The sequence below is a fragment of the Salmo salar genome, chromosome ssa23, assembly GCF_905237065.1.
Source record: "Salmo salar chromosome ssa23, Ssal_v3.1, whole genome shotgun sequence".
Lineage (NCBI taxonomy): Eukaryota > Metazoa > Chordata > Actinopteri > Salmoniformes > Salmonidae > Salmo > Salmo salar.
Window position 1 is genome coordinate 26,208,391 of NC_059464.1, and position 15,439 is coordinate 26,223,829.

Consider the following 15,439-nt stretch of genomic DNA (forward strand, 5'->3'; position numbering starts at 1 on the left):
GTCACATGATCTGTCACATGATCTCAGTATTAATACACCTGTTCTGAAAGGCCCCAGAGTCTGCAACACCACTAAGCAAGGGGCACCACCAAGCAAGCGGCACCATGAAGACCAAGGAGCTCTCCAAACAGGTCAGGGACAAAGTTGTGGAGAAGTACAGATCAGGGTTGGGTTATAAAAAAAGATCAGAAACTTTGAACATCCCACTGAGCACCATTAAATCCATTATTAAAAAATTGAAAGAATATGGCACCACAACAAACCTGCCAAGAGAGGGCCGCCCACCAAAACTCACGGACCAGGCAAGGAGGGCATTAATCAGAAGGGCAAAAGAGAGACCAAAGATAACCCTGAAGGAGCTGCAAAGCTCCACAGCGGAGATTGGAGTATCTGTCTGTAGGACCACTTTAAGCCGTACACTCCACAGAGCTGGGCTTTACAAAAGAGTGGCCAGAAAAAAGCCATTACTTAAAGAAAAAAATAAGCAAACACGTTTGGTGAAGAAGAAGAATATGAAGAAGGTACCCTGGTCAGATGAGACTAAAATTGAGCTTTTCAGCCATCAAGGATAACGCTATGTCTGGTGCAAACCCAACACCTCTCATCACCCCGAGAACACGATCCCCACAGTGAAGCATGGTGGTGGCAGCATCATGCTGTGGGGATGTTTTTCATCGGCAGTGACTGGGAAACTGAATTGAATTGAAGGAATGAATTGAAGAATTGAAGGAATGATGGAATTGAAGGAATGATGGATGGCGCTAAATACAGGGACATTCTTGAGGGAAACCTGTTTCAATCTTCCAGAGATTTGAGACTGGGATGGAGGTTCACCTTCCAGCAGGACAATGACCCTAAGCATACTGCTAAAGCAACTCTCAAGTGGTTTAAGGGGAAACATTTAAATGTCTTGGAATGGCCTAGTCAAAGCTCAGACCTCAATCCAATTGAGAATCTGTGGTATGACTTAAAGATTGCTGTACACCAGTGGAACCCATCCAACTTGAAGGAGCTGGAGCAGTTTTGCCTTGAAGAATGGGCAAAAATCCCAGTGGCTAGATGTGCCAAGCTTATAGAGACATAAATACCCCAAGAGACTTGCAGCTATAATTACTGCAAAAGGTGGCTCTACAAAGTATTGACTTTGGGGGGGTGAATAGTTATGCACGCTCAAGTTTTCCGTTTTTTTTGTCTTATTTCTTGTTTGTTTCACAATAAAACATATTTTGCATCTTCAAATTGGTAGGCATGTTGTGTAAATAAAATGATACAAACCCCCCAAAAAATCTATTTTAATTCCAGGTTGTAAGACAACAAAATAGGAAAAATGCCAAGGGGGGCTGAATACTTTCGCAAGCCACTGTATAAGGTTAGTGTTCTCACAAGGCCATCTCGCCATGTTACAGCACTTGTTTATGGAAGACAGATGGAAGACAGAGACAACCACCTGTGCTAATTAGCTATCTTCGCTATCTAGCGTGCTCAAACCCCTCTGTGTACGCGTAACTGGAGAAAGTGTAGTTCCTAGGCTGGAGGCACACAGACGTATGGATCTGGGCAAAACTGCCGCAGTAAATGTATATATTTGTTTGAAAGATTCTTTCTCTCTGATATGAAAGATAAGTTCCATATGTTTTGAAGAATGTTTCACAAGCGATGATTACTGACATTTCTAAACATTAAAACAGAGCGTAGGGATTGTAGTTAACATGGTCTTACTGGTAAACGGTGCTTATAGCTGAGAGGCCTTGGGATAAGGCAGAATGCCTTTGTTAATGCCTTGTGTCCCCGAGAGCAAACTAATGGCTAGCTAGCAAACTAACTAGTGAGCAAACAAGCTGTTTCCAATTGACTATCTAGTTAGTGTTGTTATTGCCTATCAAATTGTATAAATCAAATTCTCTCTTCCCTCCACTGGCAATGACACAACTCACACTGGTACACGACGCACACAGCCACGCACATGTAGATACCGTAGCTCTCTAGAGCTTGCATTTTGAAAGTGCGCCTCGGTAGGAGTATCATTTTATGTTTTCCTTTTTGCCGAGGTGGCAACAATTTAGCAGTGGTCCAATATAACGGAAACAACATCTTCGGTCACATTTTTTTAAGACCTTTGAAAACAGAATTTAAGACAATTTAAGACTTATCAACACCTTTACTTTAGATAAAAAGTCCTAAAAAGTCTTAAATTAATTTAAGGACCCATGGACACCCTAGGATGGAGAGCAGTTGCTTCGTGTGGTATCTCTAACTGAAAATTCATGAGTGATTGCTAGTGGGTATTCAGCAGTCATAAAATATGCCTTATTTACTTTGAAGAACTACTAAAATTGTGTTTTACTTAGATGGCATAGGCAGGTAGCCTAGTGGCTAGAGCATTGGGCCAATAACCAAAAGGTTGGTGGATCGAATCCCCGAGCTGACAAGGTAAAAATCTGATGTTTTTCCCCTGAACAAGGCAGTTAACCTGCTGTTCCTAGGCCATCATTGTAACTAAGAATTTGTTCTTAACTGACTTGCCTAGTTAAATAAAAAGATGAGATGATGACCTGGAATGACATAGTAAGGTCATCAAATAAAACAAATGTAATAATACACAACTTAAATATTCTATTAAAATGAAATAATGTGAATAAATGATGGTTAATAAGTTTTAAGCAGAAAATGGGCAGTCACTACCATCATGGGCCTTTTATTAATTGTTTTATTCTGTGTTGTTACAGTATTCAACCCACATAATGCATAGTGTATTTGTTACGGATACAGGTAGTGTGTATCCTGTATTTGTATTTCTTTTCTCTCCTTCTCCCCTCACAGGTGACAATCATCACTCCCCAATCAGTCATCAATCAGTCCCCAATCAGAAGACCCCAGATCAATCTTTGTGTTCATTCTCTCTCTCTCTCTCTCTCTCTCTCTCTCTCTCTCTCTCTGTGTCCCCCCCTCTCTCTCTCTGTGTCCCCCTCTCTCTCTCTCTGTGTCCCCCTCTCTCTCTCTCTCTCTGTGTCCCCCTCTCTCTCTCTCTCTGTGTCCCCCTCTCTCTCTCTCTCTCTCTCTCTCTCGATCTCTCTCTCTTGATCTCTTTTGTTTTTGCAACTACATGTCACATTTGTCCGGTTATCCTGAGAGTATTGTTTTGTTGTTTGATTGTTTGTTTGTTTGGTGGGAAAAGGGGGTACCAAGACAAGTCGCCCATGGGCATACATAACCCGTAGGAATACTTTGTCTAAGTACCCTAGTTAGAACTGGGCGGACCACCCACTGTATTTTTGGTTAGTTAGCTAGCTGTTCTTGAGGTAGGCTAGTCTAGCTTAGGGGTGTTTTTGGCTTATTGTTTCTTTGTTTGGGTCCAGCTCAGCCCCTTTTCTCACACTCCATTACCGTGTGTTTAGCAATAAACCTTTAGAGTTTGACGGTAAACTTAAGTTGTCTGTGGTTTTTGTTCTCACAGTTACTTGTCACTATTATAATTTGCATGATTTATGTTACGGGTCTCGTATCCATCCCCCCTAGACTGCAGGGCCAAAAGGGATTCGTAACAGTATTTCATGTACATTTAAAAAAAATAAAAAATTATAATCGACCCGAAACCGACCTCAAAAAGTACTAATTGCTCAGCAGTGCTAAAGGGGGAGGGGGGTCCAATTCCAGTTGTCACAATTTTTACAAAAAAAAATAACCCTCCCCCTTCATTGAATTACCTCAATAATAATTGTGACAGTTACTGTGGCCACTTTTTGTGGCATGCACAGTCGATGCTACACTGGGCTACGAGCCAGAAGGTTAAGGGTTCGCCGACCACCATGGACGAGCTCTCTCTTCCTGCTTGAGTCATTACAATATGTTGTTCAAAGTGGCTAGAGAGGATGCCGTAGGCTAGTAAGAGAGAAATAATAAATACCATTTTAAAATTATGACGAGCATTTGCTTCAGTTGCATCCCATTTAATAGGAGAGGAAACGCAAAACTGGCACCTGTCGTCATTCCTCGAACACATAGTATATGTTGATCATTATGACATTTGCCAAAATTGTTGTTATGTTGTTATTGTTCCTACTCTCTCATTAAAGAGATGGAGTCAAGATAGACCTATGCTATTGTAGGAAACTTTCTGAATGGACATAGAGAGAGTTAGCGAACTCACACACACACACACACACACCTATCAAAAGGATCTATCAATCAAAGCTACCAGCGCATCTCAAACACAAAAGCTAATCACATTTCTCCTTTCCAAAAAATGTAGGCCATTAAAAACCTAGGCCTAGCTTCACATCCTGACTGTTGAACAGAAAGTAGGCTACATTAGGATAATGCTAAAACAAGGCAAGTTTAAAGGGATCAGGAGAGAGAAAAATACAGTTGAAGTCGGAAGTTTACATACACTTAGGTTGGAGTCATTAAAACTCGTTCTTCAACCACTCCACAAATTTCTTGTTAACAAACTATCGTTTTGGCAAGTCGGTTAGGATATCTACTTTGTGCATGACACAAGTCATTTTTCCAACAATTGTTTACAAACACATTATTTCAATTATAATTCACTGTATCACAATTCCAGTTGGGCAGAAGTTTACATACACTAAGTTGACTGTGTCTTTAAACAGCTTGGAAAATTCCTGAAAATGATGTCATGGCTTTAGAAGCTTCTGATAGGCCAATTAACATAATTTGAGTCAATTTGAGGTGTACCTGTGGATGTATTTCAAGGCCTACCTTCAAACTCAGTGCCTCTTTTCTTGACATCATGGGAAAATCAAAAGAAATCAGTCAAGACCTCAGAAAAAAAATTGTAGACCTCCACAAGTCTGGTTCATCCTTGGGAGCAATTTCCAAACGCCTGAAGGTACCACGTTCATCTGTACAAACAATAGTACACAAGTATAAACACCATGGGACCGTCATACCACTCAGGAAGAAGACGCATTCTGTCTCCTAGAGATGAATGTACTTTGGTGCAAAAAGTGCAAATCAACCTTGTGAAGATGCTGGAGGAAACAGTTACAAAAGTATCTATAGCCACAGTAAAACGAGTCCTATATCGACATAACCTGAAAGGCCGCTCAGCAAGGAAGACGCCACTGCTCCAAAACCGCCATAAAAAAGCCAGACTACGGTTTGCAACTACACATGGGGACAAAGATCGTACTTTTTGGAGAAATGTCCTCGTCTGATGAAACAAAAATAGAACTGTTTGGCCATGATGACCATCGCTATGTTTGGAGGAAAAGGGGGGATGCTTGCAAGCCGAAGAACCCCATCCTAACCGTGAAGCACGGGGGTGGCAGCATCATGTTGTGGGGGTGCTTTGCTGCAGGAGGGACTGGTGCACTTCACAAAATAGATGGCATCACGAGGGAGGAAAATTATGTGGATATATTTAAGCAACATCTCAAGAAGTTATAGCTTGGTCGAAAATGGTTCTTCCAAATGGACAATGACCTCAAGCATACTTTAAGGACAACAAAGTCAAGGTATTGGAGTGGCCATCACAAAGCCTTGACCTCAATCCTATAGAACATTTGTGGGCAGAACTGAAAAAGTGTGTGCGAGCAAGGAGGCCTACAAACCTGACTCAGTTACACGAGCCCTGTCATGGGGGAAGCTTGTGGAAGGCTACCTGAAATGTTTGACCCAAGTTAAGCAATTTAAAGGCAATGCTACCAAATACTAATTGAGTGTATGTAAACTTCTGACCCACTGGGAATGTGATGAAAGCAATAAAAGCTGAAATAAATAGTTCTCTCTACTATTATTCTGACATTTCACATTCTTAAAATAAAGTGGTGATCCTAACTGATCTAAGACAGGGAATTTTTACTAGGATTAAATGTCAGGAATTATGAAAAACGGAGTTTAAATGTATTTGGCTAAGGTGTATGTAAATTTCCGACTTCAACTGTATCTATGCAATATGGTAGCCTAGCCTATGAAGATATTAACAAACATTAGAAAAATGGAAATAACATGCAACCTGTCCATAGGATCATTTTAGTTGAGCAATGGGTGGCTGACACTACATTTTAACTCCAGTGAGTGTAGGCCTATATGACATGTAGATCTGTGTAACCAGTTATTGATATGGTCAAACTCTGGCCAAATATACAGGTGAGCATACAAATTATGGAATAATAGGGCTACATAAATTTGCCTAACTTCTAAATTAGCCTACATCTCTTTCTGTCTTCACTGTTCCCTTCTTTCACAATTCTCCACTGGCATCACAGAATAAATGGCCTGAGTAGCCTCTCGCTCTCCTTATTTCTCTTGAACTAGCCTAGCCCATGCGAGTCCCAATAGCAATATTTGGTTGAGCAATTTGAAAAATAATTAGGAGAAGAATCACTCTTGCTTACTGAATATAACATTGGCTACACCGTTGGCAATAAACCTGCGGTGAAGTATGAATGACAAGAGTGCAGGCTACGTGTAGCTCGGATGTGAGGTGATCACATAGGCTGGTGGTGATAAATTGATACATTGCAGCACTGATGCAGTATATAAACGTAGCCTACACAGGAGAGACAGAGGGAAATCCATTAATTCATTCACATAACAAACCTGTCTTTTGTAGAACATGTGTTCCATTGGTCGAACCATAGGTTCGATAGGGGAGGCAAATGGGAAATTTGGCTAAGATGGGAAAAATAGGAAAAACTGCAAAATGGTGAATGTAATCCAGGAAACAACACACTATACCCTCCCCTGTACCCAATAAAAAAAGTACACAACCCTCCCCAAAGCAAAGAAAAAAGTTACTCCCTCCTCCCCCATTTTGGTCCCCCCCTCTCCCTAAGTAATTTTAGAACCGTCCCTTATTGAGCAACAGTGATGGGAAATCATTGTTTTTCAGAGGAAATAAAAACGAGGAGCAACAGAATTTTGGTCAGAGTCCCAGTTCTCTTTGGCAGTCCAACGTGGCCTGAGTTTATTTCAGCTTCATGCAAAGCTTCAATGGGAGGGGATGGGAGGGGATCTTTATTGGAGAAGAAAAACAAGGAAAGGCTTTAAGGAAAGGTTCATTAAAGTGGACACTAATAAATGCACCTTTTGAATACTTTGTTGGCTTCCCATCTAACTCGTATTATTACCAATAAAGTATGTGCTTTGGTACAGCATCAGCCCATTAAATGCAGTTCTACAAACAGCCTCTAGGGGCAGCAATGTTTCCTTATACCTCAGAGAAAAGGTTAATCAGCAGTACTGTATATGACATCTCATGTTACATGAGGCATATATACTCCCTCCCTGAAATGAACCAGGCCTCCTTTGCTAATTTGATCAGCCATGCTTAAATCAAAGTTCCCCACATTAGACAAAACATCACTTAGTTGACACACAAGTAAAGCTCATCACTCTACATGACACACAATGTACAACTGTATACATGTGCAAGACGTCAAGGCAATTACTAACTACTCCCAATGCATTGGAGGCTGACAGTTATGGCATTAGAAGTTAGCCTGCTGTGAGTGGGCAAACTGCAGATGCTCAGGGCCAATCAACAGGAGGGTCTTAGAGAGAATAACTCATATAGCAGCACTGCTCCATCAAATAGGCCTACCTGAATAGAATGTGTTGATCTTCAAAAGCTCTTTCTCACAATTCTGGAAAAACTTCTCCTCAAACTTGGCATAGTATCTCTTGACAGTGTCTTCATCTGTGACTGGAGAGGGAAAATAGAGACAGACAGAGACAGAGACAGAGAGAGAGACAGAGACAGAGACAGAGAGAGAGACAGAGACAGAGAGAGAGACAGAGAGAGAGAGAGAGACAGGTCAGTTTTCAGAGAAGAGGTACATTAGCTGCTTATCATAACAATATTCAACAAAAACACATTATGTAACCAATGAGAAACAATTCTATTTTTTTGGTGAGATACAAAAAAGAAACAATACAGAACATTCACAAACATCAACTACATCAGACCTGCCCAGAGCCACATGCTCACACCCTCATCTCCAGCACCCGCATCAGTCTCCGCCACATGGACTCAAACTGCACCATTTTGTTTCTCTCCGTTGCCCACGCACTATCAACATTTAGTTAATAAAGCATTTGACATTCCCATTGTGTTAACAATGGAAGATTGGTTGGTATTCAGTTTTTAAGTATACGTTAAAGTAAGATGAGTATCTCACTGCATCCTCATATGCCATGTCTTGAAATATGCAGACAGACGGGTTAAAAGTACATTTACATTGTAATACTACTTCTGACAGCCAACTTTCTAACTTCGCCCATAACTTATGGACTTTATAACATTACCAGAAGACATGGACTATTGAGTCATTGTTAGTTTTATACTTAAGACATGACTCTGCCATTGTGCTGTAGAATTTGTGAATTTTGTCTTGTATAATAAATTCTATACATATGTTTACACTGGATTAAGCATACATTTTTGTTAACTGTAATTTCGTTACTTATGTTCCAACATTCCCTCCATATTGTGCCAATATCAGGTCTTTTTAAGTCTTGGTTCCAATATATATTTTTTCTAAGAGATTGTCAGTTGGATAGGCTTTTAGATATGAGAAACAATTCATGAACACAAACCACTATTGAAACCAGCTTTTTGTGCAACAGTTCATGAATATGGTAATTGTAGACCGAGAGGAATGTGAGCATATTTTGGAGAAATACAGCTATCTGTTCCACATCCTTCAGGCTGATTCTCCTTAGACAACAATCAGTTTAAAGATTTAATGTCACTTGCACAAGTACAGTGAAATGCCTTTCTTGCGAGCTCTAACCCCAACAATGCAGTCATCAATATCAATGTAATACTGAAAATAACAAGGTAGAACAATAACACACGAGATATAAACAGAAGAAATAAGAAGTTCCAGTATTTACAATATGAAGGGATACTGGATTGATAGAGGTAGATATGTATAGGGGTTAGGCGACTAGACATTAGGATATATGATAAACAGAGTAGCAGCAGCATATATGATGATTGTTTGAGTCGGTGTGTGTAGATTCAGTATAAATGTACGTGTATATTATGTGTGTGTGAGCAAATTATGATCAATGCACTATCTTAAACAATGCTCTTTCTCATTCAGATCAGGGTAGATCAAACCAAGAGAGACAAATTAGTTCAAAAGGCCTTGATGGTGTTGTGAATCAGCATGATAACACTGAGACAAGGAAGATGAAGAAGAACATAGTAGACCTTGTCACAAACTACCCATGAAGTAGGAAGGAGTGAGCTAACCTCTGGCAGGCAGAGATAGATCAAGAGGGGTGACCCGGGTTGATAAAGTGGAGCCCAAGCCTCCTCTGCTAACTTAGCCTAAGGTAGGGAGACAGGGAGGCCCCGTCACCGGCAATGCGACTCATACCGCGGGATAATCTAAGGCTAGGACGCGCGGTGAACCTAGTAGGACCGTCTGGGAGGCGGCCCGCACTAGTCACCTCCACAATTGACAGAGTGTTTCTATTCAGCCCACAAAGGTCACCAACACGCCCCTGCCTCTCTCGTTCCTCTGATGGTACACAAGTGCTTGTTTTCCAAAGGCAGTAATTCACAGCGTATAAATAATTAAAATGTTAGGGACAAGCACAGGGCGGCAGGTAGCCTAGTGGTTAGAGCGTTGGGCCAGTATCTGAAAGGTTGCTGGATCGAATCCCTGAGCTGACAAGGTAAACATCTGTTGTTCTACCCCTGAGCAAGGCAGTTCTACCCCTGAGCAAGGCACTGTTACCTGGGTGCTGTGGATGTCAGTTATAGCAGACCCTGCACCTCTCTGATTCAGAGGGGTTGGGTTAAATGTGGAAGATGCATTCAGTTGTACAACTGACTAGGTGTCTTTCCTTTCCCACTGGCTCAGCTCAAAATAAGGGCACCTTTAATTTGGTTAAGGATTCTGGCTGAACCAGGCTGGGTCAGGAGTCTGTTCAGTAACCTCTCCTCCTGTGTTATGTTGTTTTAATCTCACAGTCATCCGCCACACAGAGTAACCCAACACCCCTGTGAGTTGCCCGGGGGATTCCTTCCTCTGTCTGCATCCCCCGCTCCCCCACCCCCTTCCCCTCCCCAATGGCAGCCAAGAGGACCAGGGCCACAGGGCGCTGTCCCAAGCCACAGGTCTACACCACAGGATTAACAGGCTATAGTTCTAATGCTTCATAGTAACCACATCCCATCAGTCTATAACAGCTGGCAATATCTGACAGTGATCCTGAGAGTAGAGAGTCACAGTGTAAGAGACAGGCCTCGTCTACTGGGACTGAGAAAGACAGAGACAAAGAGGATCTGCACACTGAGAGAATGTGCTTCTCTATATCCTCTCTCTGCTACTAAAACCCTTATTCGTTTTCAATGATTATTCATCCCGATCACTCTCTTATCAATGTTAGCCTGTCCAGACTTGCGAGTTGACACCAGTACTGATGCATCATTGATGTTCTATCTAAATGTCACAGCGAGGGATACATCACACCATCCATCAGTAGGGTTATAATAGAAATGTTAGCTGGCCTATCATATGAATTGACCCTTTGATGCAAGTTGAAGCCTTTAGATGGAGAGCCATTCAATTATTTTCTCGGTAATAAGAAAAAGATGCCCAAGGCTGTAGGCTGTCGATATCCCTGCTCTATTCACCAGCAAGGAGAGCGGGAATGCAGGGAGAGACTGATTGTGTTCGGTAAAAGGCGGTGAAAATGTTCCTTAGAGCATGCAAGGAAGTCAACGATTTACAGCTTTACAGAAAAAATGAGAAAAATATCTGTCTATTTAAAAATACAGTGCATTCAGACTCCTTGACTTTCTCCACATTTTGTTACATCACAGCCGTATTCTAAAATTGTTTTTTTCCCGTCATCAATCTACACACAATACCCCATATGACAAAGCAAAAATAGGTTTAGATTTTTCCCCCCACATTTATTAAAAATAAAAAACGTAAATATCACATTTACATAAGTATTCAGACCCTTTACTCAGTCCTTTGCTGAAGCACCTTTGGCAGCGATTACAGCCTCCATTCTTCTTGGGTATGATGCTACAAGCTTGGACCACCTGTATTTGAGGTGTTTCTCCCATTTCTTCTCTGCAGATCCTCTCAAGCTCTGTCAGGTTGGATGGGGAGCATCACTGCACAGCTATTTTCAGGTTTCTCCAGAGATGTTCGATTGGGTTCAAGTCCTGTCTCTGGCTGGGCCACTCAAGGACATTCAGAGACTTGTCCCAAAGCCACTCCTGCATTGTCTTGGCTGTGTGCTTAGGGTCATTGTCCTGTTGGAAGGTGAACCTTCGCCCCAGTCTGAGGTCCTGAGCGCTCTGGAGCATGGTTTCATCAAGGATCTCTCTGTACTTTGCCTTGATCCTGACTAGTCTCCCAGTCCCTGCCGCTGAAAAACATCTCCACAGCATGATGTTGCTACCACCACGATTCACCGTAGGGATGGTGACAGGTTTCCTCCAGACGTGAAGCTTGGCATTCAGGCCAAAGAGTTCAATCTTGATTTCATCAGACCAGAGAATCTTGTTTCTCATGGTCTGAGAGTCCTTTAGGTGCCTTTTGGCAAACTCCAAGCGGGCTGTCATGTCCCTTTTACTGAGGGGTGGCTTCCATCTGGCCACTCTACCATAAAGGCCTGATTGGTGGAGTGCTGCAGAGATGGTGGCTTTCTGGAAGGTTCTCCCATCTCCACAGAGGAACTCTGGAGCTCTGTCAAAGTGACCATCGGGTTCTTGGTTACCTCCCTGACAAAGGCTTTTCTCCCCCGATTGCTCAGTTTGGTCGGGCGACCAGCTCTGGTGGTTCCAAACTTCTTCCATTTAAGAATGATGGTGGCCACTGTCTTCTTGGTGACCTTCAATGCTGCAGACATTTTTTGGTACCCTTCCCCAGATCTGTGCCTCGACAATCCTGTCTCGGAGCTCTACAGACAATTCTTTCAACCTCATGGCCTGGTTTTTGCTCTGACATGCACTGTCAACTGTGGGACCTTAGACAGGTGTGTGCCTTTCCAAATCATGTCCAATCAAATGAATTGACCACAGGTGGATTCAATCAAGTTGTAGAAACATCTCAAGGATGATCAATGGAAACAGGATGCACCTGAGCTCAATTTTCGAGACTCACAGGAAAGGGTCTGAATACTTATGTAAGTATTTTTTATTTGTATTTTTTTAATATACATTTGCAATACATTCTTAAATCAATTTTTTTCTTTGTCATTATGGAGTATTGTGTGTAGATTGATAAGGAAAACAATTAATTGAATCAATTTTAGAATAAGGCTGTAATGTAACATGTGTGGAAAAAGTCAAGGGGTCTGAATACTTTCCAAATGCACTGTATAATACATTTCGATGTTAATCATACTCAGTGGTTGGAAATGCTTCATAATTCATTTTATGAACTGAAATAGTCCCAAGGTGCTGGCATACTAAATATGTCCTCTTTATTGAAGTTCAGCCTATCTCCATGAGAGGCATCTTGCAGTCCTGATTATGCATACAAACAACATAACCAACATAATGACTTGAACAAAGAAAAACAACTTTCAACTTTCTGAACTGAGCCTGAACATAAGGACTGAGATGGACTGAGATGCCCTTTAACTTATCTTAGCTGGGTCAGAAAGAGAGAGAGAGAGAGAGAGAGAGAGAGAGAGAGAGGGACACAGAGAGAGAGAGAGAGAGAGAGAGAGAGAGAGAGAGAGAGGGACACAGAGAGAGAGAGAGAGAGAGAGAGAGAGGGACACAGAGAGAGAGAGAGAGAGAGAGAGAGAGAGGGACACAGAGAGAAAGAGAGAGAGAGAGAGAGAGAGAGAGAGGGGACACAGAGAGAGAGAGAGAGAGAGAGAGAGAGAGAGAGAGAGAGAGAGAGAGAGAGGGGGACACAGAGAGAGAGAGAGAGAGAGAGAGAGAGAGAGAGAGAGAGAGAGAGAGAGAGAGAGAGAGGGGGGGACACACAGAGAGAGAGAGAGAGAGAGAGAGAGAGAGAGAGAGAGAGAGAGGGGGGGGACACAGAGAGAGAGAGAGAGAGGGGGACAGAGAGAGAGAGAGAGAGAGAGAGAGAGAGAGAGAGGGGGACACAGAGAGAGAGAGTGAGAGAGAGAGAGAGAGAGAGAGAGAGAGACAGACAGACAGACAGACAGACAGACAGACAGACAGACAGACAGACAAGTTCAAAAGACCCCTTTCAATCACACATCTAATCGATGTACACACACTAATGCACAAACACACATAAAGTTTAATTCCATGTTTATTATAACATGTATTTCACACACATAATTCCCTTTAATGATGTACAAATATGCTATGTATAATGCAAAAGCCCTGGGAACATGTAATTATCCAGTAATACTGTCTATGGTTAGTTTGTTGTAATCATTTAGACTAATATGTGTGTTTAGTTCTATCCAGTGGTGTAGTGGAGGGTATTCGCAGGTATACGCCGTATACCCACTTATTTTTTAAGTGGGCATTGTGTATACTCACTTCTCAATCCCCACTGACACATATCAAAGTAGTGTGGTGAAAGTACATGCCGTATCAATTAATAAGGCTGATGGAACAGATTAGAATGTTAAGTTTTAAATGTTGATAAACTATTATTTGTTCACATTTTAGGTGCAACAATGAACACACGGCGGTAGGCCTACGTGTGACCATTCCAAAATGTAATTGCGGGAAAACACAGTTATAAAATTCGCATCGCACATGCAAGCGGTTTCATGGACAGAGATGGAAATATCCATTAGTAACTTAGAAAGAGGGAAGATCTAAAGATGCAACAACTATCATGGGTTGCTAATTTGACTAGGATAATGTCTTTGGCTGCTAGACAATGAAAGGAAGTTTAAAGAATTAAAGACAGGAGAACGCATATGAGTAAGTCTTTATGAAAATAATTGCCTCCACGTTTCTATGGTGGGATTTTGGCTATAGGCTACTTTGAAGCAAGGTAAGACATGCCTCATAATATGAAGTAAAACGTCCAGGTGTCAAACAATTAAAGAACAGGAAAAATATAGCAATGCTAATGATAGGCCTAACCATCTTCTAGTAATTTGGAAAGGTTTCCCAAAAACCTTCTCTATTAAATGTTAACTAGCTATAACAGTGCTAGGTGCCTGCACACTTTAATTAAAAGGGTAACTACACTCAAAAATCTAAATATATCTTCGATTCTTTCCCATACCTCAAAAGTGGTCTCCTGATGTCGTTCAAGCATTGTTATGGACTTAGAACATAACAGACAGACAGACAGACAGACAGACAGACAGACAGACAGACAGACAGACAGACAGACAGACAGACAGACAGACAGACAGACAGACAGACAGACAGACAGACAGACAGACAGACAGACAGACAGACAGACAGACAGACAGACAGAGTGCTGTAAAACAGCTGCGATCAGTGGGAAATAGCCAGTGTTGAGTTGAGGAGGTCAGGAGGGCGTGTGAGTGCCCTACAGTGTGTATCCACACTGCACCTCCCATCCCGTCTGGAGGAGAGGAGGATGAGAGGACACAGCTACCTATCTGAGGGATGGATGTATGCTCTGCCCAAGCCTCAGAGCATTTCATGACTCACTTCCCAATGACACTGCAGTCACAATACACGTTGGGCCAGGAAACAATCAAGGGAGAGTTCAGCCATTTTACGTCGGCTGGCTGGCAAGCTATCGCTCCTCCCAGCACAGACTGGGGTAAGACTCAAGTGTAGAGAAAAATCCTGTGAGAATAGGGAACTGCAGTACTGCTGCAAAACAAGGTAAAAAACAATATCCCAAAAGAAGGGGTCATAGAACACTGGGAACCAGTCTACATAAAGGGGAGGCAGATGACAAATAAGACAGAGAAATAAGACGCATGTGGACTTTTGATGAAATGAGCCTAGAGGATGTTATGAAAAGAAATGGAGGAGATGAAAGCCTAGACAGAAGGATAGGGAGAGGGCTGTGGAGTGACCCCTCGCCCCCCTCTCTCCCCCCACTGACGCTCTACTGAGGAGCCCTGCTGGACCCCAGGAGACCGTGAGTGTGTGTGTGTGTGTGATGTGTTAGAACAAAGGAGTGAGAGGCAGCTCTGCTCTGAAACAGCCCTGTAGCTACACATTATTCACCAGGCGTCCAATGCAAAAATGTCTCTATAACCAACATTCCAGCCTCATTTTCTTCACCTCAACCTTTTCCAAAGACTCAAATCTGCATGAATTAACATAATTAGGCACCCGGAGTTAGAGGAAAGTGCAAGCTGTCTATGACTCCATGCTAATATATTTTCAACTAAAAGGACGGATATAAATGGACAGCTTAATTGCAGATAAAAAAAGACTAAAACGGGTGTGAAATAATAATGATATAGAGCATTTATTCTCATTAATCAAAGGTGTCTGTATTTGTTTGAATCCAAGCCCTTCTCTCTCACCGTATGGGGCCTCGTTATTGCACCACTGTCT

General features: G+C 42.1%; 1 protein-coding gene across 1 annotated transcript in view; it reads right to left on the reverse strand.

The window, feature by feature from the left end:
- Positions 1 to 15,439, reverse strand: part of LOC106584313 (xenotropic and polytropic retrovirus receptor 1 homolog) — a 103,809-nt gene that overhangs the window by 28,173 nt on the left and 60,197 nt on the right. The window contains exon 3 of the mRNA XM_014169421.2: positions 7,568 to 7,669. Coding sequence (XP_014024896.1) covers positions 7,568 to 7,669 — 102 coding nt within the window. The remainder of the gene's footprint in view (positions 1 to 7,567; positions 7,670 to 15,439) is intronic.